This window comes from Haliaeetus albicilla, chromosome 27 (assembly GCF_947461875.1).
Source record: "Haliaeetus albicilla chromosome 27, bHalAlb1.1, whole genome shotgun sequence".
Lineage (NCBI taxonomy): Eukaryota > Metazoa > Chordata > Aves > Accipitriformes > Accipitridae > Haliaeetus > Haliaeetus albicilla.
Genome location: NC_091509.1, coordinates 21,264,484 through 21,289,599, shown reverse-complemented (window position 1 = coordinate 21,289,599; position 25,116 = coordinate 21,264,484). Strand labels below are relative to the sequence as shown.

Below are 25,116 nucleotides of genomic sequence, written 5' to 3'. Positions count from 1 at the left end.
TTAAAACCAGAGCTCTTCGCACGCCTCCAGCAAGGAGGGACACAACCCTCACCTCTACCCCCCGCCCCCGAGTTCTCTCTCGATGGCAATCAACAGCTGGAGAAGGTGATCCAGTAGAATCCAGTGCATTTATTTCTTGCAATATCTGAATGGGTGTTTCAGCTTTGGATTTTAACACATACAAATTAATGTTTGCAAGTTTAATGACAATCAGTACTAGAAGCAAATCATTGTATAAAGCTCATAGAAAAAAATGCCAAATCGCTCAGGTCTTTCTTTTCCTGGGAAAGAAAACAGAACAAAAAAAAAAAACAACCAAGCATTCCAAATGAAGGCCTTATGGAAGCAAGCATACCCCCTTCAGAAAAAGTTAGGAACAAGTCAGAATCGGCTATCAGCATAGGCAGCTGAAATACAAGTATTCATTCTTTCTACAAGCAGCTAATTTCACTAGAGACAAAAAAGTTTACAGGCTCTAACCAGCTGGGGAGTTGGCCAGGAGCAGACACTCGTGTCTAAGAGCACATTCATGGTCTGAGCTGCAGGAGTGCACAGTGGCTGCTACTCTATGTTATCAGATCAATGAATCCCAGTCACCTGTCAGGCAAGGGCACCAGCTAAGGAATAAACATGCTGATGCTCTGCAAACATTGTTACTATGAACTGTTCAAGTGCAAATCAAATCTAGAGTGGTGCATTAACACTAAAAACGAGGGTTAGATTAAGGTGAGCAAGTGAAAGTCTATGCTTTAGCAGGAGCACTCCCTCTCCCCCACTATCTTCTTGCAGTGCAAGTGTCAAGGGGCACTTTATATAAACACTGTTGCTGCAGTCCACAAGGGACCAAACAACAGTGTGCCCAGTCTGGCTTCAGAGGGTGCTGTCTCACTCCTTTAAAATAAGATCAACTCACCATGGACATTAAAAATGGAGAACCAGCTTATGGCTGTTCCTGGAGGTCAAGTAAGAATACCAAAACTTCTAAATACAATCATAATGGTAAGAAATACTGCTTATTCAACTGAGTAGTTAGCTACCTAAGCGTTCTGACTTGATGCATTGACCAAACCTCTCCAAAAATTCCTAAGAGTGCTGTGGTATTCACTTGCTTCAATTTGTATTCAGAACATACAAAGTTGACAACTTAAAGCTTTATTGTAGTTTGCAATAATATAAACAAGTGCTGAAATTCAGTCAATGTCCATTTCAGGAAGCTTCTTCTCTGTGGCCGTTGGGGCAGCAGCAGCAGCACTCTGTTCAGCAGCCTGGGACCCACCGTTGGCTTCTCCCTGGCCTTCTACTGGTCCATTGGGTTCAGTTGGTTTCTGCTCCTCCTTTGGGAGTTCAACTTTGGGTTTTGGTTTTGTGACTATAGGATTACAAATACTTGTCAATTCCTAGAAAACACAGAAATAAAATACTGTTAGAAATGTTTCTGTATACCAACAGTTGTACTTTAACCTGTTGCTCCAATTATCCATCGAGTATGGTCAGAAGAAGTTATTCAAGTTGGGGGCTGGTGTTCCCCAAAACACATGTTTAAGAGATTAATACCCTATCACTGTCCTTCTAATTATAGATTTCTCACATCAGAGTCTTCCTCTGAGCACAAACAACTAGACCAAGAAACAGAAAGATTCATGGAAATACAGTGAATTACATAAACAGACTTACTTTAGTTTTAGCTTGTATGTCTTTAGCTTTTATAACTGGGTCCAAAGTAAGACTTCTCTTGTTTTGAAGATTAAGTTTATTGTTCATCCACTCCATAGCTTCATTTGCACTCTTCTCCACTTTTGCTACATCTGCTTCATCTAGATGGTCATACTGTTCATCCTGAAACAGCCAAATTAGTAGTAGCTGTGCAAATATTTGTTTTGAACATGTGAACTGCATGCTTATTTCTTCAAACTTTTAGCTTCAAAATACAAGAAAGACCATTAAGCCAGAAGGCTGTTCTGGTTAACAGAGATCAACCACAAGGTGATCAACTACAGCTCTATAACCAGAGAACTAAGGTTCTACTGCTGCTGGCATTTCCCGCCCCCCCCCCCATGAGGAAATCAACACCTGATTAAAAAAAGACTGTCAGGTTTTCAGCCAACACCCACTTCTGAAAATATGTTAAATATCAAGAACTCAGAAGCTAGCCGGGAGGTTGCACCAGCTTTTTGTTCAAAGGAACTTACTTAAAATTCAGAAAAGATTTGTACCACTTCCTTGCATTTGCCAAAAGTTAAGTATGGAAATACCTTTGCTTTGAATGCATGAACAGTTTTCATGTACTGTTGAATTTGCTTCCCTAAGTCATCAAATGCTTTTGGTCTTTCCTCTGATTCTTGAAATCTTGCCTGAATAGGTTGACCCAGAGTCTGAAACAAAGTACAACAGATATCAAAAACCATGCAGCATCACAATATGATCCTGCAAGATCTGACAGAACGCATCAACATTTCTGAACTCCTTGGAACTTTTACTCTTCCCTCCACTTACAGGGAAGACTGAGTCTTCCTCAACCCTGTATTATTACAGGTCTACAGGAGATCTGCTCCTCGTATACTTAATAAGCAAACTAAGTCGTTTGTTACCACTGAATCAGCAGACCCGAGACAGCTCTCCACTTGAACAAAGTTCTCTAGATTCAGTAAATCCCCGTGGGAATGCAAGAATCACTTACCTTCAATTCTGTCAATTTATCAATATAAATTTGTTTGGGTTGGTCTTCACCATCTTCATAAAGCCAATTTTCTGTATCTTCCAGCTTCAGCGTGAAACTATTTCGATCCTAAAGCAATCCATACAAAATAGGTAGGTGAGATAATTCTGTTAGATGGCAGATGGTACTAAATGATACTTGGAACCTTTCTGGAAGGGTTACATTTTTAGGAGGTAAACAACTGTCTGAACTCTTTATCCCATTTCAGTGAAAAATAACAAATAAAATATTCTTCAGTATGGCTTCATGGTGGAGACCAGCCTAAGGAAGAACCATCTATGGGCACCCACAACTGACATCAATACTGTCACATAAAAGCCTATTTTTTCCTTCTCCTCCTCCCCCCCTCACATTTTCATCATCACTATACAAGCAAGTCTGAGAACAGAGTGAAACTTATCTTCAGCAAAGGTGCCATGAATCTCACTCAACTTGTCCCTGTTTTAGCTCTGACAGAGGTACCCAGGCTCTGTAGACACCTTGCTGGCAAGGCTCCCATTATAACCAATGGGGATCTAGTCAAGAGTTTGGGGTGATTCATCTGACTAATGTAGACATTTAACATATTAATTACGCACCAAGTTCCTTTAGTACAACAGGGAAAGATAATTAATAATACCAAGAGATTTTTAGGCAGCCTGTTCAGGTACAGGTGCCTACATTTAGTCAGACTAATTCCACCTATTATGTTCCTAGGTAGGGTTGTTGTTGGATTGGTTTTTTTAATCTTAAACTATTCCTGAATACTGACAAAGAGCCAAAATAGAATAGGTTGCCTTAAAATTATTCTGCAAGTGCTCCTAGTCTGTTTCAGTCTGAAAACACATGCTCTGATAAGATCTTAATTGCTGCAACTGTTTTAGAAAAGAGGACACAATATATCCTGGGTACCATCTGCTTGTACTTGGGCCACATTTAGAAGGTTATCTTCATAGCCAGAAAGGTTAAAAGCTATTTCTCCAAAGTCTGAAAATATAGTCTAAGTAAATGTAGTATCTGATACAGGTCAAAGGTTATTAAAATACTGTTCATTGTAACAAAACTTATCAGGAAACCATCAAGCTAGCAATACTTACATCTTCACTAACAAATTTCTCGTAAATACCGCAGAGTTTGTCTCTCATATCATACACATATTCTTCCACTGCATTCTTGGCATCATTCCTCTCTTTCTCTAGCTTATCCTGCATTATCATTTTACCCTGTGAAAAAGTTGTCAAATTAGTTGGCTAAAAAGCTAGTTATTTAACATTTATTGCCAGGATACCTTGTTAGCAAAGGCTTAAGTTTGACTAAAGATTTTGAAATGCTGTAGTTTACAGAACTGTTCTAAACAGAGCACATGAATAAAAACTAACTTCAGTTTTGGTGGGATATCCAATACAGTACAGAACAATCTTCCTCCAGTTGAGGAACCTTCACCCTGATGGTAGCAGCCATTGAGTACCTTGTAACTGCAGGTGATTTTGGAAATAATCACCCTATGAACTAGCTCTCCTGCAGAACACCTCTTCAGTAAGAATTACAGCATTCACTTAACAAGGAGAATGTATTTTGGCTTCATGGGGCACTGTTGTTCACCTCAGAAAAAACTGCATTTTTTTTCCTTCTCATCTTTCCTTGATCACCCTTAAGCATTAACCATGTTTAATGAACAGCAAAATTTCTGGAGATCAGCTAGTGAAATTTGTAGCTTGGGCAAGTAAAGTTTACCTCATTCTCAATGAATAAGTTCAGCATATCTTTCCCTATCTGCCACACCAACTGATTCTCAATGGGAAGGTCCACTGTAGTCGTCTTTACTTTAGCCTTCTTGGCTTGAGGTGGTTGATCCACTTTCTTGTCTTTTGAGTCAGCCTGAGAAGTCTGCATTAAAAAAATAAACTCAAAGTAAAAACAGCATCACCCAACAGTTCAAGTATTCAAGACTTGTAATAGAAAAAGTATTATTGAGTTAGTGCACTTCATTAGAACTACATACTACTGTCTGTCATTCTGACACTTCAGCTGCTAAAGAAGTCAGAGATAATTAATACAACTACTGACATTTTCTGGGCACACTGACTACATTCATGGGAGTGATGGTGCTTATAGTAGAACACTTTTCTAGTATTTAAGTTATTGAAAACTAAATTATTATGTCTTCCATGAACAGGAGAGTTCACCCATTTTATCAGTACTAGGTCACTTGACAGATCTGCAATTACCCAAGCCATTTATGCACTTCTTAAGCTCCAATCACAATACAAACTACCAATATATTCAAATAAAAGTTTATCTTCCAGAGCTATGACAAAGGCAGCAGACAGGCTCACACACTACATATTCTCATAAATCTTCCAGAGTATCCTGTAAGAAAACAGAAGTCTCTCAGATGTTAATGTTACCTCCATTTCTTCAGACTCTGCCTTATTTTCAGGTTGGGCCTGCTGTTGCTCTTCAGGCTTTTGTTGCTCTTCCTGGTCTACCTGCATCTTCTGAAATTCATAGACAGATCCAATTTGACATATTAAAACAATGCACATGCAGATGATTGCTTTAGTTCTTAGGCTGATCAATTACACCTAATGCTCTTTAGGCAAAAGAAGAAACAGAACAAAAACTGAAGTGGAGTCTCAAGGCATAAATTAGAAGCTTCTAGTCTTTGCTTAGGCAAGTAACAGCTCACTCCTAGCATAATTAAGCATTTCATCTATACCTCACAGTCCTGGTTTCAAGAAATCTGTCACTGGTGTGACATACTTCAGTTAGTACTTAATCATATCTTCGTATTTTAGTTGCTGAACACATTTACTGAAATCTTACACAAGTCTTAGAACTTCCCAAAACTTGGCCAATTATGCTTTGTCATAAAAGCAGTTTTCTAAGTAGCTAGGAGCAATTAAGTCTATTACCTCTTCCTCTTTTGCATGCTGATCTGTTTCCATAGGCTCTTCACTCTCATCAGATTTATGAACCTCCACTAAAGATGCACTTGAAACACTGAAGATTCCATGGATATTTACTCTAACTTTCACTTTCACTTTTGAACTGGATCCATCTGTTTGAGGAGTGACCTTCTGAACCAAGAAGTGAGCTAAATAATCCCAAAGAAAAAACGTACCATTTGATTAACTTAATCATTGAATGTAAAGTAAAACCTGACTGTTGCTGACAACAGATCACTGCAACGCACTCAGAGGATATCCAATCCTACTCAATCCAAACAATTCAGATTTTACTCAGCAATGCTAGGATACACAGCAATTAGAAATTCTCTATGGTACGCTGTAAAAGCTGGTGTTACTTGTACTATAGGAAAAGACTGCACAACTCTCAGTATGCCCCTTTAAGGTTTGCTCCAACATTAAGATGCTCTTTATTTAGCCTATTTGTCCATGAACTTCATGTTATTCCACTCATTTCACTGTAGATCCATGACTTTGGAAACCTGTCCCTACAGCATTTGTAGTAGGTTGCACTTTCCAGACTATATAATTAGACAGAAAGAAGTCCTGAAACATGTACAAGACTATTAATATAAAGCTATAGAATGGTCTTAACCTATAGCAGGATCTGGGTAAGGCAATTCCTTGGGAGAACTGTAGTATGCCTCAAGAGTAAAAGGTTCCTTTCTGTAGAATGTGAGGACCTTTGAAAATGGAGCAGCATGGTTCTTGGGAAAGACCTCACAGTCACTGTAAGAAAAAACAGAGCACTTTATCAGATGCGTTATCCCACATACTGAACAAGTTAACAAAACTTTTCCAGATCCTCTTATATCTTAAGGAAAAGCTTCTTTAAGAAGTGACAAAAGCATCTCTTAACCTTTTAGGTTAAAATAAGACTGATAGCCATGTGGGAAGTGCTGAACTGCCACCCATTCTTGGTTTTGTTTTCTACTATCACTAACTTCAGAAAAAGTATCAAAGCTTGAATTGTTAAGTGGGCATTGTTCTGGAAGTGTTATTTACTCTAGTTGTCATCAGTTAGTTTTAAGCTGTATGTAAACATGCAAGAAGATTGAACATCAGTTTTTTTACCTTAACCCTTCCTCTGCTGGTGAATTCCATCGTAAAGAAATAGGATACGGTATCAAATCTGTGATAGAAAATTCTCTCACTTTGAAAGCCGGGGATAAAATAGCACACTGAAAGAGCAAAAGAGCCATATTACAAACAATCAGACTTCAGATGAATAGTAATTTAATTCAGTAAGTAGCTATTTATGCTGTTTAATATGTAGATTTACTCTAGGTTAAGGGACACTAATACTGATGGACTTGGGACCTGCATAATAAGCACTGTAAGCTCATATGTACCCTTCCTTTTCAAGAAGCTAATCACAATCTGTTCACTCTGAAAAGTGAAAATATGCAAGGTTTAATTTAGAGCCATCATGTTCAGCTTGTGTGGTTAGGCTACTGAATTGTTTTTAGTGCCAACAGAAAGAAATAGGAAAACCTCAATTAAAGTTACTTTTTAGAGTGACATAGTACCAGGCTTTTTGCATACCGTAACACAAAATTCTCTTTTTAAGCAGTTTACAATAGCTAGTTTGTACCACCGATGGAACATAGCTGTAAGCATATATTACACATTTGAAAAGAGAATTGAGGTGATCAGAGCAAAATTTAGGTGCATTCAAGAGATGGTAGCACTATTAACTATAGAGTATTTACTACTGCTTAAGCTATTCAGTAGTGACCAATTACAGCTCAGGACACAGAATTCCATTAGCAAGAACCTAAGCTTTCACTTCCATCCATGTTAATAAGCAACTGCTGTCTCACAAGTTTATCAGTAATGCTGTAAAAAAAAAAAAAAAAATTTTTCCCTGTTTAACCTAGGCCCCCAAAGGAGCCTGGAGGAAAAACCATCATCATGTGAGCTTTATCAGACTTTCAGCTTCCAGACACAGTAGAAGCAGAGTACATGTTTTGCTTCAACAAGCTGCAGTGATCCACTCATTTGGCTTAGACAAACAGCACAAAGGAATCACAAACTACTATTCTCATTCTTCCAACCACCTTCAAAGCTTATTCGAATCCATTCTGATACACATGAAGCATCTCCCACATTACCTGTGGACTCTGGCTTAAATATTTATGGATTTCAATAAAAATACTCACAGCTAAAACAAACAGCACTTTTTACCTGCAGCGCACAACCTCGTGCAACAGCCTCATCTGCATTCAAAGTTGTACTGACTTCTTTGCCAAAAAATTTACTGATCTTCTCTTTTACAGCAGGGATTCTTGTGGTACCACCAACTATCTCTACTGCATAAACATCCTCCTTCTTTAACTCTAGAAGACAGTTAGACATTGGTTTTATAGATTAAATGTTTCTGGTTTACATGAATATGCTGACATTGTAAACTAGAAGTTTTACTAGACAAACCATTCTTTTAAGCTTGTTCTCTAAGTTTCTAAGCAATAAGAATTTCAAATCTTAGCTTGTGTGAAAATTTTAACAAGCTTGTAACTGCTAAGCAAGAAATTGTTAGGTGCGCTAAATACATCTGTCCAAGTTCTGTCAACACCCAAAGGAAGCTTGCATTTCGGATGACTCTTCTGTATACAGAATACAGAATGCATATACACTTACTGGCTTGCTCCAGCACACTGCGAAGGGGGGGTTCTACTCTTGCAAGGAGTCCATCACACATCTCTAAAAATTTGCTCCTGTTGGAAGAAGCCATAAAGCTATAGCATACCATAAGCAAGTTAATACTGCACATACAACAGGATGCCAAAACTGAAAGAATGCCATTTTAACTATGTACTGCAGGGTTTTCTCTTTCCCCAATCCTAGTTTTAAACTTATTCAGTATATTTCCAGACAAACTTGGTTCTAGCCATCTAGGCACACTTGCAATATTCACAGCCCTCCCTCCCAACTCAAGGCCACTGACCAGTCTCTAAACATTATCATTTTGAGCAGTACCCCTGCCCATGTTGTTCTCACATTTCCCACCTCCCTCCAATCCTAAGAACTGGTATTTTATATAAAGTTTCTTTCTTGACTGAAGAAGAGCACTCAAAAGCTTACCTTTGTAAAAGTATAAACATTACCTGTTCATTGTTCCAGAGACATCTATGTCATTCATGAAGCATTCTATGTTCATTGGAAGATCAGAGGCATTAGCGCTCATCAATTTTTTCAGTTTTTCACACTCCTGGTATAGTCTCAACAATGCACGAATCTTTGACTTTATGTCTAGTTTATATTTCTTTCCGAATTCTTCACAAAAGTATTCAACTAACATCTCATCAAACTTCCTGCCTCCAAGTGTTGTATCAAATGATGTAGCAAGAACCTTAAAAAAATTGAATTCTTCAGTAATAGTACAATTTGTCGTTACCTCAGTGAAACCAATTAGCAGTTAATGTCAAAGCATTTCTTTGTGTCAAATATACTCCAACTTTAAATGAAAGCAAGTGTCACAACATTACTATGGAGGACGAATTATACCGGTGCAGCCATAACAGAAAAAGATCTGGTACAGTTCATTTTTATTCTGCCCTTGCCATTACCAGTAAAGAGTTTCTTTTGATGAGCCTCACCTAGAAGTCTAACCTATCCCAAACAATAAAGCCACATCCCGTACTCATCTTTCACATTTCATGGACACTGCCGGCAACAATTAAGCTATTCTCTTGTATTTCAGGGCAATCTAAGTAGCAATTGCATTACTAACATCTGATAGTTTATGTGAATTGCAACTGCAGTAATAGTTGCACACGTGCTAAGATATGCTTTTTTTTTTTTAAGCCTACCATGATTATCCTATGCCTTTTGTAGCTGATATTAGATACGTTCAAAATGCTGTTGGATAAAGAACCACCATTACCACAGACAAATTCTGGCAGCCACACAAATATTAGACCTCTTTGTAAATGATAATTCTCATAAGAATTGCAGTGCATACATACAGCAGTTACAAGCTCCAGGAGAAAAAAACATCTGCTATCTCAAATGCTAAAAAGCAGCCTTGGGCACCCAGCCTTCCTGTAATGAGGTGACAACTTTTAGAAAAAATTTAGGAAGATAGGGTAAGGCTTAGCAACACAATCTGTTCAGCAACTTGTACTGTAAGCAGACCATCAGAGTTTTCAAATTCTGCTTAGCCACTGTCAGTCTGAATCATATCCCAGTTTAATATTTGATGCCTCATAAGGGTGGAACATGCTTACACCAAGCTAAAAATAAAACATGAAGAGAATAACTGTTATTAACTCTTGCAAATAGGTGCTCATTTCCGATAAAGGAATTATCCGCAAAGAACATCTGTAGCCTATCCACCTCAGCTGATTCTACTCTTTAAACATATTGCAAACTTAATTTTTTTTTTTCCCCCCAGGAATAGAAATCAGTAAAGTATCACATTATTCTCAATACACCTTCAGACTAGGTTTGGTCTCTACGCTGTTTTTAACTGCCTTGCTGTCCAGTTCTCCATTCTATACTCAAAAGCATCTCTTCCGTATTTCTATGGTTTCAAAGTTCAAAGGACAAATCTGAGAAACACAAAGTAGGTTACGTTTCCTCACTAGAGGAAACATAGCTACAACAACACTAATGTTTTCAGAACTCTTGTCTTCTCTTCATTTCACTACCCCATGCTTTAAAATTTTTTTTTGTTTTTCTAGTTAAGAGAAATTACTGGAACTGCAAAAGTCCAGATTGTAACCATAAAAAAGCCAACTAAGAAATGTTAGTATTTGCTGGAAAACAGTAATGCTTTGGCAACTTACACTTACAAGTACACTGTAACTTGCTTAGCTTCCATTTGCAGCTTAAAGTAATTCAGAAAGTTTTTACTCTTTTACATGAGCACCACAGTGAGTGTTAAAAAAAACGTTTGTCACTTATACCATTCTAGGAATTCTTGTTTTAATGCTAGATCTCATGACTGAACTAGAGTATTTTTTTTGAAAGCAGCACCCAGTCAGATATGGTAATTTCTGAATAAACAAACAATTTAATCCCGTTTTTTTATTCTTTGCCAAAGTCTGGCAATTAAGGCATGTTTCCTTCCTCTATGTATCACTCAAAAGCTCTCTAGCTCCCTGCCCTACTTTTAACTCCAGACAAAGTGCAATTTTAAGAATATGAATTGAGCTGTCTGGACACGCTTATGTAAAGCCAGGCAAGCTTGCCTGTCACAGGCCATGTATGTACTGATGAATATTTTTACTGATAATTAAAATGGATGCATAATAGATTGTTTACTTTCAGTTTTCCTTTGTTGAATGCACAAACAGAAACTTGATATGCAGAATGCCCCATATCCACAAAAACAACATTCCGTGGCTTCTCTTCCAAGGCAGGCAGGTCTTGCTTATAGATTCCATACGCAAGGGCAACTACAGAGAAACAAGAGTCAAAGAGCATAGTTAGGACTTCCAGTTTTGTAATTCCTCAAGAAATAAATGGTACATCAGTAAACAGCATCAGCATTTCATCTTACTTTCCAACCTACAGAAATTGGTATCTTGTTAAACAAAGTTCCCAATGCTAAAGGAACATGGAATAATGTTAAACAGTATTAGCCCCTCCTAGTAGCTGCATTAAAACAGATACTCAAGAAATACCTTTATGCCTCCATAAAGCAATGAAAAAACAGACCAGAGCTTAAGGAACTTTATCAACTAATCTATTTTAAGTTTGCAAAACCAGTGGTAATTCCAGAGGGCATGGATCAGCAACAGATTAAAAGCATTTTTAGCTAATAAAGCTACAATATTAAGTGAGGGGGAGAGAAAGGAAGGTATTACCTGCAGTTGTTTCATTTATTAGTCTCAGACAGTTGAGACCAGCAATCTGTGTAGCGTCCATCACAGATCTCCTTTCTGCATCTGTGTAGAAACAGGGAACCTGCAAGAAGATCAGATATCTAATATTAACATTTAGAAGAGCCATCTGTAGCAAATAATGACAAGTATGTCTAGAGAGTCAGTATAGAGCAGAGCTGAGGTATCCCTCAAATTTAGTGTTCATTTCAGTTGCAATAGAGAAAAAGCAAAGAAAACATTACATGAAGACAAAGTTACTTTTTGTGAATCTTCTTCCATTCTGCCTCACAAGCCACTCATTTTAGGAGCAAAGAAACAGAAACAGGTATCAATTATTATTTATGCTGCTAATTAGCAGCAATTTATGACATTTTACCATTAATGAAGTAAGTCTAGTTTTGAAGAAGATATGTGAGCAAGATTCAGTTTTAAACAGAAAAGACAAATAACTGAATATTCAAGTTTAATGGGCAATTTAATGCTGCAATCATTTCAGTTTATGATACCAGCCAAATACGTACTACCACATACTTACAGAAACAACACAGTCAACTACAGGCTTCTTAAGCGCATTCTCAGCAGTCTCTTTTAATTTGGTAAGAAGCATTCCTGTCACCTGTTCAATAGTAAAGTTTCTTTCTTCTTCCATGTACATGGCCTTCAAATAAAAATTGTGTACACGCATTACAGTAAAAACTACGCACTACAAACATAAGGAACACATGCAAGAAACAGTCTTTACTGAAAGTAATGCAGCTTTAGACAACCTGCTCTCTGACAGCCTAGCTTATGCACAGCAATTGCAAGAAGATAATACATAAACACTGAAATGCACATTTAAGAATTCACATACACAAAGCTGCTCTGGACACAGTTGTTTGGTTTTTTTTAATCCCAATTGCTAGACAATGCCTAGGATGCCTTTCTCACTACTGTTCTGGGGTAAGTCAATTAGTTACTGCTAAAATCCAAATCAGAAGTTCAGCCATTGTTGAAAAAGACAAATTTTTACCATTTCACCCAAAGTACTAAGCTAGCATCTTACACCCTTGCAGTATCTGGACAGCACCTAAATAAGTCCACTGGCCAGGTAGCTTGTCTTCCAAATTCACCATGGAGTGAAGGAAAGAAGAACTGCTAAAACAGTTTGTGTGGGACTGGCTTTGCAAGGCAGAGAAATTCTACAACTGTAAAATCAGTCTCACCTAACACCTGGAAAGACCATCTATATTATTAGCCTTTTATTCCCCATTTAAGACTTTCCATTCACAAGAGAACAGAAACTACAGCAAGCAGATTCAAAATAAGGAGATAAAAGGAAACGTTATCAGTTCCCTCCTCTGGCTCTTTTTCAAATATGCCAGACTTACCTTGATGCCAGTTGAGCCTGTTGGCAGCTGGACAAGTTCATACGCAAGGCTTGCTTTTTCAGCTTGAACAAAGGGATCTGAGAATGCACGACCATGAAATCTTTTAAAACTTTGTACTGTATTCTTTGCATTTGAAATAACCTAGAGGAAAAGAAATCTTTAATACAACGTGTCAGGGGAACATCTGAATTTCAAGCAGAAGACAGTTTTGTTCTCATGCTTCCCTCACCAGAATATTTTTGTGATTTGTATCTTAATAGTATCAGGGCAGCTGCTAGAAGACAACTTCCCTCTGATTGCTCAGGTAACCTACAGGAATTTGAGATTTAAAATAAAATGTATGCTAGAAAACTGAGCCAAGATTCTAAAATCAATTAAAATGGCACTCAATTTTCATAGTCTATGCATAGGACACTTTAAAAATGTTAGCAAAGTGTCTTTCCCATTTACCTGTTTCCTATCACCCTACCTTTCTATTGCGTTGCAGCCAGTAATTTTGCAAATATAACAAGCATATTGACGTAAACTCCAGTTCAGGTTCATCACATGCATGTGACAGCCAACACACAGATATTCTCACAAAACAGCTCAAGGACCTTGTCATGAAGCTTTAAAAAGTCAGGAGGGCACCAACGTGATATTGTCAACTTGATTTAACTGACAAAAGGTAGATTGCCTTATTAATAACAGAGATCAGTGCAAGTAAAGAAGTGAAAAATCGTTATAGCTTATTTTCACGTAGTGCAAGTAAACTTGTTTAATTCTTTCATTTACATTAGAGCAAGATACATACTGGAAAAAAACACAGTAATTGACAAAGCAGACAAGCACTGTACCATATAACATTTACCTCCGATTCAGTTTCAGTCAAGTGTCTATTTCCTAAGTAACCTGGTTTTAATTTTCTGTAAGTTTAGTTTCTGCAGGACATACCTCATCTCTACTGGATCTCTGTATCAATGAATTTCTTTAAGCTAAGCAGACACTCAATTCCAGAAAAAACATCTGTATTTAGTTCTAGTACAGTTCTTCTGTTCTTGAATAACATGGTTGTGTCCAGTCATTTTTGTATTCTAGATAATGAATCTTCACACATCTCTAGGTATTTTAGGCTAAGAAAAACCAAGTGTTTGAATAGTCACTTCCTGTAGAAGACTTCAAAAAAAATCATGTTTTATAGGGGTTTCACAGCAATACAAGATACAATACAGCAGGACCCAAATGTCACAAGCAGGACAAATCAGCTTAACTTCTTCTCAGTCCTTAAATCATATTTACCTACCTACACCAACAGAAACTCAAGGTATGAACAAGAATGCCTAAGACAAGTATATAGGTTGTAATTCAGCCACAAAGAGTCAAGAAAGCTATATATATTTACGCTCAAGCTTGTCCCCTTTCTGCCAAAACTATGCACTTAATGGAATTCTATAGAATATAGTCACACAATTAAAAGCTATCATAATGCACACAAACTGGAAAAAGCTAAGGTAGGATGAAACACTACTGCTTAGCTTTAGAATTTACATTTGCATCCTAAAAGAAAACACAAGTATTTATCAGAATTTAAGGGCAAAATTTTTTTTTTTTTTTTTTTTACATTTCATTACATACAACTATCAACCCTTATTCTGTCCAAGATGACAAAGCAGCATTACATGCTGAACAGCTGAATTAAGCTCAGCTGTTCATTACAGTTATGGAGACACTAGGACACCAGCTCAGAGACATTTGTAACCTACAATGATAAAAAATACATTGTGCTAATCTGATTCTTGACTACTGAAGTTGCTTTTACCCAAACTATACGCTCACCTGGCTTTTAGCTGCAGCACCAATTGAGCGATTCTTGGGTCCAAAGGCTATACATGATCTATAATAAAAAGAAAGATTTCCGGTCAGTAAGCAATTGGTAGAACTGCACTGCACATCTTTTTGTTAAGTGTTGATAAAAGTGTTGATAATATCAATTAGACTAGAGATATTTTAAACAGTATTTGGTCCACTGAGAAAGTTGGTCACTCACTGCAATATATGCATGGAATGTTCTGTGAATTCTGGAAAGAAACAGGCACGAGTTCAGTTAAAACAGCAATCCTCCTCACTGAAGGACAGCACTAAAACCAAACTTATTCATGCTACTTCAAGTTTTACATCCGAGTAATAATTGGGTAGACACCCTTTACCTCAATAACTACCTGTATATCTAAGCCACTCAAAGATAAGTTGTTGGCTAATAATACAGGAAACATTAAACTGTTCAGAAGAAATACATGAGGTAAAACAGATATTAAGAAAATAATTCCTACACATCTGTACCAAATGCTAACTAAGGTTTCCAGTTTTAAAGCAAACCTTCAAGAGCTGGAAGAAAAATCCTGCACAGAAAGACTAGTGTTTATGAGTTTCATCTGTACTCACTGAAATAATGTAAAGTACAGAAAGAAAAATCATACTTTACTCCAAACTACTTTGCGACAACTTCCGTTTCTGAAAAAGATGGAATTAAAAAATCCTCCTTTTTTGGAGAAATTCCTAGTGCTATTAAGCCTCTTGATTTACATACTTAACAAACTGTAGAAGCCCTAATGAAATTAAATCCAGCCTTCTAATCCAAGTTCCTCATACCATTGAGGTAAACTTACCAGAGAAAAAAAAATTGCCATTAGTCAAGCAGATCTTTCCTATTCACACAACATACTAACAGCATAATTAAGCCACTCTCTATGTGGTGGGTCAGGAATCTGCTTTACAGCAGGGTTATGCCATAGGGCTGCCACAAGAAACATATTCCAACTCAGCCTGAGGTTTAGAATTGGCCTTGCAAACAGAAACTGTCAAAACCAGAATGAAGGACTAGAGTGATATAATTGCATTGGTTTTCTATCTTCTTCCAATTTATTAATAACTTAACAAATGAAACAAGGCCCACCCTACAGCATATGTTGCAACAGAATTAATATTTCTGAATTAATCTCTTATTTGAAACCATTATTCAAGGGATTAGTTAACTAAAAGCGAGGAAGTTCTGTGCTATGCAGACCCTAAAGCCCATGGTAAGGGAACAGGAGCTGCAGAGCATACAGCTAAAAATCTAATGAGCTCCAAGCAGGAAGCTAGTTATTAATTTACTCTGGTCTCCAGAAAGGAATTAAGACATGAACATGAATTGTTGCTTTTCTCCTAGACAAAAACAAAATATCCAGCTACTTCACTGCTAAATTCACAAGCCGTCAGTCCTAAATCACCACAAATCCACTAATTTAGATTACAGAACCATTTAAACCCACCAGACTAAAACCTCAAGGCAGAAGTCTGTCTCAAGAGAAGGATACAGCACAGTAATCAAAAATATGGGCTTCCGTATTATGCGCTGGGAATAAAACCCTTAAGTGCATACATTCTTCTTAAGCTTGCCCCCTGCTTGGCTTTATAAACAGGCATGGTTCTCAAAGGAGCTGCAGCTGGACAGACGGGATGGTTCTACTTGGCTCCACTCCTTTGCTTTCTGCCCACCCCACCCCTTCTCCTGAGTTAACCCTGGCTCCCAATGGAACTTCAGGGAGCCACACAGGGACCCAGCACAGAAGGAAGTTCAACTGGGAAGAGGGAGGGAAGGAAAAATTTTCAGCCAGTCTCATTCCCCAAATCAGTTCACCACAGGAACCAGGGTTAATTTATTAAATACAAATTATACTATTACACAGTTTTACTGGAGGTTGAATAACTAACCATAGCATTTTAAGTAGAAACATAATCACAGTGAAGGTCATCAGAGGTCTAGTGAAGCAACTTAAGCAGAGCTTTGAACTTCCTGAACACACCTGCAGGCACTACTTCACCCTTACCCTCCCACCCACTTTCACTTCTTTGGAAGACATCCCTCTACCCTGAAAATCAGTGCTAGCTTTCTAAGATCAGTTGCAACTACTGCACTTAATTCAAGTCCCTTCATCCTTATGGAGATAATGAAACAATCTTACATTTTTTTACCCTCATTTTTTACTAGCTTTCTCTCTACCACTTTTCCATTTTCAGAATAACATATTCAAAGACAAAACATGTTTTGCACTGCTTTTGGATATACAAGTTCAATTTTTACAGGATTCTGGAAGAATCCAAGCACAGAGCTGAAAGCAGATTCAGTGAGAATGTCATCTGTGCCAGCGAACTAAGCACAATGTATTGAGTAGGGTTTACTTTACCAATACAAACAATTACAATAGCACACATCTGCTAATCCTTCCCAAAACTTGGATGTCATCTTGAAAACATCTGACCGCAAGCCGATTCCTGAGGAAACCTGTCACAACACCTTGCACAACTCCCTCCAGAGCTCACTGTAAAGAAATGCTAAACAGTGACTTTTTGAACCAGGCTGTTTCCAAGACAGACACTTAAAAATCAGTAAGAATTTCTTTTAATTTTTTTTTTTTGCTTACAGAATTGTTTTCTGTATTGCCTCAGAACAGTGCTCGGAGATTAAGTCCTGTTAAAAACTATCATTTTCATTATGCTGATTTTTTCCATTTCACTTCAGCCTTTCATAACTGAATTATTCATTGTGTCAGATATTTTATATAGCTCATCTCCTTCAGTGAAGGAGACTCATGTTCATGTTTCAACTATATGTAAGCAGAACTTCAACTCTCTGAGGGCCAGATACCTAGAGCTATCAGAAGATTGCTTCGAAATTCTTGACATTAAACATTTTCTTAGTACATCTAACCTTTAAACTTCCATATTACTGAGAATACATAAGAGACTACTCCTTACTCTAGCACATGTACCAAATAAAAATTTCCTTCTCCATTTATTCCCTGCTTAGAGACAGTAACAGGCAAACAGAGCCGAGGTATTGTCTAATGAGAAGCAAGGTCATTTTATGCCTCTGGTCTTTTTAAACAGATGTGAGAGATCTAAAAAAACCAAAACCAAAACAACTAAGACGATGCATTTGTCTCACCAAGACGGCTATTTACTTTAGTATCTGCTTAAAATAAAGCTAGCTATGCTACAACATAGAGTAAGCTGTAGAAACACTTTTAAGACAGCTTTCCAAACAGTTCCCCTCCAGGTGAGGCGCACTGGAAGTTCCTTTTCCACCTTTATTTTGCAATTGATTCTTAGAAGAGTTTTATCCCAGCTCTCCCCCTCCTTCTTGGCAAGTTTCTCATTAAAAATAGGTAATGCACACTCTTCAGGAGAAATGTGTTGGGAGGCCTATTTATATAACCAGAGTTAGAATATTCTATACACATTGTATAGCGTAATGTGCTTCAAGACCAAGTTCACCAGCAAACTACACTGTTGGTCAGCCCATCCCCTTCACAGGAAAGCAGATGTCTGACACTGTACTGTCTATTCACACTCCATTTCCCCATCCTAATAACTTGTCAATCTGGTGGCTAGTTTCAAGTGAGAGTTTAAAAGACCCAATACTCAAAAAAGCACAGATTTTTTGAGAACCCTTGCTGAACAAAGAAGCACGCAGGCTGAAGGGAAGGCTGCTAAGAAGCTTTTCTAAGCTTTGACCCAGCGGCAGGCCAAGGAGCTCGCACAGAGCGAAGCACCAGCTCAGCGTTCACCTCCACGGTCCGGCTGCCCTGGGGGAGACAGGACTGGAGCTGCAGGAGAACAAACAGGTAGGCTATCAGGTGCGTCAAAGCACGGCGTATAAATTCACAGGGAAATTAAGCTTCGTGACTTCCCGCCGTCAGAGATACGGGTGCTTTTTCTGATGCTCAGGGACCCTATCCTTTTAATCCTCACAACGCAGCCCTGCCTCCGGGAGGACAAACTGGTCTTACTACACAAAATGGGAAGGAGCAGAGCGGGTCACCTGGAACACCTCTCCATGCCTGCCGCACGGTATCCGTCCTTTCTTTAAGCACTTATTTAACAAAGTCCACTTCTCCCGACCCCCCCCCCCCCCCATCACCAGCCCCTCGGCCCCGGCTGCCTTCCCTCCCCGCCACGCCGGGGCAGGACCGGGCCCAGCGGGCGCCCTCCCCTCAGCGGGAGGTCCGCCGCCTCGGCCCCGCTCCTCAGCCCGGCGGCGGCAGCGGGAAGGCGGCGCGGCCCGCCCCGATCCCGCACTCACGGCGTGCTGCGGTCGCTGTACTCATTAGCGATGGTCTCGATGCCGCCGGCGCGGGCCACGGCCACGTAACAGCTCTGGAAACCCAAATCGATGCCCACCACCGACATCGCTACGGCGGGAGAAGGGACTGAGGCGCCTTGAGGAGCGGCGGCTCGACCCGTTTAAATGCGCGGCGGCGGCGGCGGGCGCTGCCTCCTCGGGGCGGGGGGACTTCTCGAAAGATCCCGTCGGGCCGCGGCCGAGCGGAGCGCTGAGAGGAAAGGGGCGGGGAGAGGAAGATCTCGCGAGACTTGCCGCCGCGGACGGGGAGGGGAGGGGAGGGGGAGCGGGGGTGGGCTACCGCGCAGGCGCGGGAGGGCACGCCGGTGGGAGGGGGCGGGGCTAGACGTGGCCACGCCCCCTCGGCGGGAGGCCGCGCCGTTTCCTTCGCCAAAGGGGTTTTGGTTTGGGTTTTTTTGGTTTTTTGTCTTGCATAAGCTCGTAAGAATTGGAGAGAAATGCGATAAAGTCAGAACTCGGCAGCACTGCAGAGGGCTTTGTGTTGTTATTTCCTGTTGGCCTCGAGGCTTTAAGGCGGCGTTCGTGGCCGTCGGTGCAAATAGAAAAGCCGTTTTATGGATTTCATTATTTTTTTTTCCCCTACGGTGTGATCGCCTGATTGAAACAGATGGGGCTCGAAGGAAAACGGCATGCCATGAGATTAAAAAAACAAAAAAAAGCAACCAAAAATAAAATCACAATTTCTGGAAATGCACACAGGTTTTGCAGAAAAGGACCTAAACCGCTCCCAAGTAGTTCTGTTTGCTGTCAGGATATTGTCATTTTGCATCCTGTCAATTCAAGAGGACCACACTGGTGATTCTACCTTGATGGTCCCAAACTTACAATGAAATCTCTTTCTTTTTTTTCTATTTTAACAACCTCAAGGACTAAAAAAATCAGTGGAAGCCTTGTTGATGATGTTTGGTAGCTAGCTAAAGGGTATATTGATAGCATCTGTATGTCATTCATCTTTTACACATCTGGAATAAGGAGGTAAACTTGTCATTTGCTGTTTTTTCCTAGACCTCCTCTGCAACACCAAGCAGAAGGTGCAGGGATAAAAACACCACGTCTGAACCACCCATACGCATACACAGAAGTATTTAATACTCATTAAACCTTTCTCCGTGTGGGAATTCTCAGGTAAACCATGGTTCAAACACGGCTGGGCCAAGTAACCCAATCCGTGTTCTGATTGTTTCTGAATTACAGAAGAAAATCCAAGGCTGGGTTCATAGTTTCATCGTTTGAGAATGTGGTTAAAAGGCAGTTTGGCTCCAACTATGCTACCAATAAAATTGAGCATATGATTGCTTTATATCCAGTAGGATTTGCAGTACCGTCAGTCCCTAATCAACACATAAAATCTTAATATTAGTGTATCCACCTTCAGGGCTTGGGCCATTATCGCTGCCGTAGGTATTTGTATAGCTGCATCGTGTTTTTCCAGGGAAGCGTTCAGCCACCAAGTGCTTTGCGAGTGTGCTGGAGAAAAGTCCTTTTTAGGGATCAGGAATCCCTAAAAAGCTAAAATTTAAAAATAAATCCCTAAAAGCTCCAGCACATTCCACAGCTCCAGTGCTGGTGGGAGCGGGTTGGGGGTGGACGGGGCGGTGGACCGACTGCTCTGCTGGGACCCCAACAGCGGTGCCAGCAGTGAGGAGGTACGGGAGAGCTCTGCCGAGGGGAGCGTTTTGGGAAGAAAGCACAAGGGATCGGCTGATTCCTCCAAACACAAGCATGATTCTGATACTTATCTTACATTCATGGATTTTGTGCAACTTAATGTTTGGGAACGCTTTTCATTCTGAGATAAAACGTGCCTAAAACACGGCAATGTAATGTGTTATACACAGTACGTTTCCAAATGCCCAGCCCTATATTTACATCACTGCTCCTTGTTTTAATGATACAGAAGACACATGGCAGAGAAATTCAATATTTAAAGCAGGAAGGACTCTTGTCCCAGAGGCTGTCGAGGAGCCTCAGCCCCGCGCGTTTGCGATTCCTGGCAGCGTGCTGAGTGACGCTGCTCTGGCAGCTGTCGGTGGGCTGGGAATTGCATCACGGTGCTAACGACAGAATAATAATGAAGCGTTTAACCTCGGATGTCCTTGAGCGTAGAGCGAGGTGCCAAGGAACGAAACCAGCCCGCTGCTCCGCATGGAGAATATTGTACAACACGTACCCACGGCACCATGAACATCGAGAAAGAACATCACCCAGTTTCCTCTGTGGTGGGTTGACCCTGGCACCCACCATACCTCTTTCCCCCCCCTCCCAGTTTCATTTCCAAAAGGGGAGACCCTGCCAGCGGAGCCGAGAGCCTGGCGTCAGAGGGGATCCGTGTCCGAGTGCCTGGAGCCCCGCCGGTGTGACTGCTGACCCTGGGCTAGGACACGGTCCTGGGACCTCGCCAGAGATGCTGCCCCCAGGGATAGGAGGGAGGTGGGAGAGAGGGGCCCCGCCAGCCCAAACTGGCCTGATATGCACATGTAGCCCCACGCCTGGGGGAAAAATAAATAAATCAACCCAAAACCTGAGGTGTCGTTATGTAGTCACCTGGAGTGGGACAGATTCTGTGATTCTCCCCACTCTCCTCTAGTTTCTGAATGTTTTTTCTTGTAAAAAGTGAGACTTCTAATGTACAAAACAGGAAAAGACCGTAATAAATATTTCTAAGAAATAATTAGGATTTGATGACAGCTGAAAGACACATAGCTTATCCTGAACTCTTGTAATAGATATTCTTTAATAAGGCTTTATCCTTTCTTCCCTGGTGAAGACTGATTTGCGGTAGAGAGAGCGACTGTAAAATGAAAAAGCAAAGTTCCAGCTGGGGTAACTCAACTTACTGGATTTTACCTACGAGTTTTACAGCACTTGACTTTTGAAGGCATGATAAGTAGCTGATTCTATATATGCTTTTATTTATTCTATATATGCTGTTCTTGCATTTTTTCCCCCTCATATAACTTGTCATGAATCCTGTTTGAATCCAGGCTGGCTGTTCCTTTTGCCACAGATTTTTCACTTTCAGTATGTTATAAAAACATAGTCATTGCTGAGGGCACCAAGAATCCTACAGAGAACTGCACATCACCCAGTACCAAGGCATTTATACTTAATTTGGTGAGTGTGCCCTCCTTGGGGTGTCAGTACGGCGAAGCAGCTTGCTACCCTGAGCTTGAAAGAAGCTGTGCACGGGGATGGTTTCAGGGATGGTGCTGTGAGCCAGCTCACCAACAGTCCAGGTGCCTTTCTCAGCTCCATGCCTTGCAGCCTGGGGAGCACTGAGGGCAACGTTCACTCTTCTGCTCCCGTATGGTTCACTTTCCCCATGGGGGATCAAGGTTGTGTGTTCAACCAGCTATACACAGTTGACAAGCTTTGCATTTGGAAAGGAATTGGAATAACAGAAGCATCTTTGTCTTATCTGAATCCCATTTCCAGTATAGATATGCCCACTGAGATCAGACCTTGGTCAACATTTCTAGCCTTCAGCGTGGCAGCGAACTTTCCAGGTGGCAATTCAGAATAAACCAGTGTTTGTTGTCTGCTAAATTTGTAACAGCCTGAAACAATTGCTATTACAGAGCGACAATTACCCTCAGAGGAGTGATCTAAAGACAAATGATACTCCAAAGTTAAGTCTTAATTTCTTTATTGCTTATGCTCGCATGGAAAATAAACTGGGAAATGAAGCCTGCCTATGCCAATGTGGTGGGTAAAATGCACAGAGAAGGAAGGAGGAGGTGTGAAAAGTGAGAGGGAAAAAAAGGAGAAACAAAGAGTAGGAAGAAAAAATGTCTGGAATAATGGGCAGCCTGATCTGAAAGCACATTCTTCAACTGCATTTCTGTCCATTCCCCAGTACAATGGTAAGGCACTAAAGAAAGAATAGAGACAGGCTTGGTTGCCTTTTATATCCTCCGTGGTATGGGTTTGATACCCTCCACCCACAGTAGTGTTGGGTCGGAGGTACGTCTGACCTGATCCCTGGGAGGACACGGACACGCGTGCCTGTCCTGCTGTAGCCCAGTCAGATGCCCTACTGACTCTGCTGCTCCACGTTCCCTCGCCTGGCAAACGAATATGAACTCTTAGATCCAATACAGAGGCAGAAAACTGCTGCGATTCTCTGCGAACGCTTAGGAAGCATGGCTAGAGCAAGCAGATTTGTTTCAATTAACTTCAAAGATGGGGTTTGTTTTGTGGTGTCCCATAGATGTGTCCTCTGCTGGGGTGTGCACTGAAGTCATTATATTGTTTAAGCTTTTCTGTGTTAAAACTGTCCATTAGCTTTTGACATTGAGTTACTCCTGGTCTGAAATTGCCAAGAACTCATGAATTTTAAGTTCAGTGGTTTTCAGCTTTAAATTAATAGAGGTATTTATTATATTATATTTTTAGAACTCTGTCACAGTATCCAATTATTCCAGAAGACCTGGACCATGAAAATCAAGAACAAATAAACCTGACATGCTGGAAATTACGGGGAGAAATCTGCGTGTTTATCATTGCTTTCACAAGCTTTCTAGCACATTTTCAAATTGGGTTTACAGCACTGATACATTTGCTTTTAATGGAGATGTATGACTAGAAGAAATGTCTCAGAACATTAAGAAATGTCAAGGCAAAATTCAACTATGAGGTAGCATAGCTCCTTGCCACATTAATTTAAGGAAGTAATTTCATTTCTTACATTGAGGCAGACTTTGTCTTCTTCCAAGCAAGTAACTTGTCTTTTTCTTACACACTTAAATACATAATCTGTGAAACCCTATCAGACATGAATATTCCTTATTTGAACATGCTGTGTTTGTCATTTGGAATGTATTGTGTGTGTTGCTACTTGATTGCTTATCAGTAAAGTGATAAATAGCTGAATACTTTCTGTTCTCTTTTGTTATCATAATAATCAGTAATTTTCTTTTAAATTAAGGAGAAAACCCCAGAAGAATCATCAAAAAAGGGCCATTGAAGATGCAGCTTGTCTCTTTTAAAATAGATGGCAACTATTCTAAGAACAAAATATCTCAGTAATTCTTAGGCTTTCGAAGATAATGTAAACAAAACAGCAAAAGCACTGAAGTTTGGTAATTGCATCATATGCTCAGATTATGAATTTTAGAATTTGGTTATATATTTGATCAACTACTGCTATATATAAGAAAACATGAGTCAGAGAATGTATTCAAAATGTAATGATAATATGGCCTAAAACTCACGGCTATTTTTTAAAGAAGGAATAATTTGCTGTTGATATACTTGATACCATTTCACTGCTCTGAGTTGCAAACAGGTCTTCTGTAGCGTAGCAGGCATTACAAATATCTAATCCTCAAAAACCATGGATATTTAAAAAATGGGGAAAAGACTGATGCATCTATGTTAATTTGTATGCTATGGGTGATTTTGTCTGTTCCTCAAAGTATCCTCGCTGTGCTTTTATTCAGTCATTTACTTGATCTGTGCCTTAGTCCAGACTTTCCCGAAACTAACTCCTCTGGGTAGCTTCACAGAGAAATCCTTGCCTGGCAGATTAAGCATCCTCCTTTTTCTATTATCTCTATGCGAAATAGATGTATGATTTCAGTGGAAGTGCTTACATACTGCAAATCTGCCACTACAGTGCATCTCAGCGTACACCCAGTATCTTCAGACTCTGTTTACAGTGGCGTGTCTTCAATTCATTAATGCCGGCCAAACATGAAAATTAATATGGGCTTAAAATAAGTCCTAGCTGGTGTCTGTCACAGGCTATTCTTTGGGCTGCTGTAAATAGTCATTGCATGTCATCTAATGTATGGTTCATAGTGCTATTCTGGGATATTCAAATAGAAATGGGCTTTGCAATCTCCTCAGCTGAGGGTATCTGGAGTATCATGTTGCCCTGAACTCTGATATGAATCATACCACATATAACACAGTTCTCAGAAAACCTTACCTCTCTGTGCTACGAAAGGTTACTCGGGAGCCATTTTCACCGGTTCAGTTATCTCAAGAATTTACAGTTAAATAAATATTGAAAAGATAATTTTCCCTTTTATTCTGGTTTCCATAGTTTTCCATCAAACTTGAAAGATAATGAGATTTCATGTGT

The 25,116-nt window shown here is 39.8% G+C and overlaps 1 protein-coding gene across 2 annotated transcripts; it reads right to left on the bottom strand.

Annotated features, from left to right (window-relative positions):
* Nucleotides 1-109: 109 nt before the first annotated feature.
* HSPA4 (heat shock protein family A (Hsp70) member 4) lies at nucleotides 110-19,232 on the bottom strand. Of its 2 annotated transcripts, none has more exons than XM_069772815.1 (19): nucleotides 18,969-19,232; nucleotides 14,681-14,738; nucleotides 12,866-13,006; nucleotides 12,031-12,153; nucleotides 11,478-11,577; nucleotides 10,933-11,066; nucleotides 8,772-9,016; nucleotides 8,305-8,381; nucleotides 7,852-8,003; nucleotides 6,739-6,845; nucleotides 6,260-6,393; nucleotides 5,611-5,792; nucleotides 5,104-5,193; nucleotides 4,430-4,582; nucleotides 3,793-3,918; nucleotides 2,678-2,785; nucleotides 2,253-2,372; nucleotides 1,675-1,836; nucleotides 110-1,397 (listed from the first exon to the last, which is right to left on the bottom strand). In XM_069772815.1, exons 1-19 carry the CDS (start codon nucleotides 19,073-19,075, stop codon nucleotides 1,191-1,193), a joined length of 2,526 nt encoding a protein of 841 aa, XP_069628916.1. In that variant the 5' UTR covers nucleotides 19,076-19,232; the 3' UTR covers nucleotides 110-1,190. The 2 variants fall into 2 exon arrangements, with proteins under 2 accessions (XP_069628916.1, XP_069628917.1); XM_069772816.1 differs by having other exon boundaries at nucleotides 12,866-12,942; nucleotides 18,969-19,225.
* Nucleotides 19,233-25,116: the final 5,884 nt, after the last annotated feature.

Excerpts from the sequence above, each read along its gene's own strand:
- HSPA4 (XM_069772815.1), bottom strand. The coding sequence starts at position 19,075 with ATGTCGGTGGTGGGCATCGATTTGGGTTTCCAGAGCTGTTACGTGGCC. Across the intron at positions 14,739-18,968 it reads TACAGCGACCGCAGCACGCC|ATCATGTATAGCCTTTGGAC; the intron begins GTGAGTGCGGGA and ends TTTTTATTATAG. Across the intron at positions 8,004-8,304 it reads CAGTGTGCTGGAGCAAGCCA|AGTTAAAGAAGGAGGATGTT; the intron begins GTAAGTGTATAT and ends ACTGTCTTCTAG.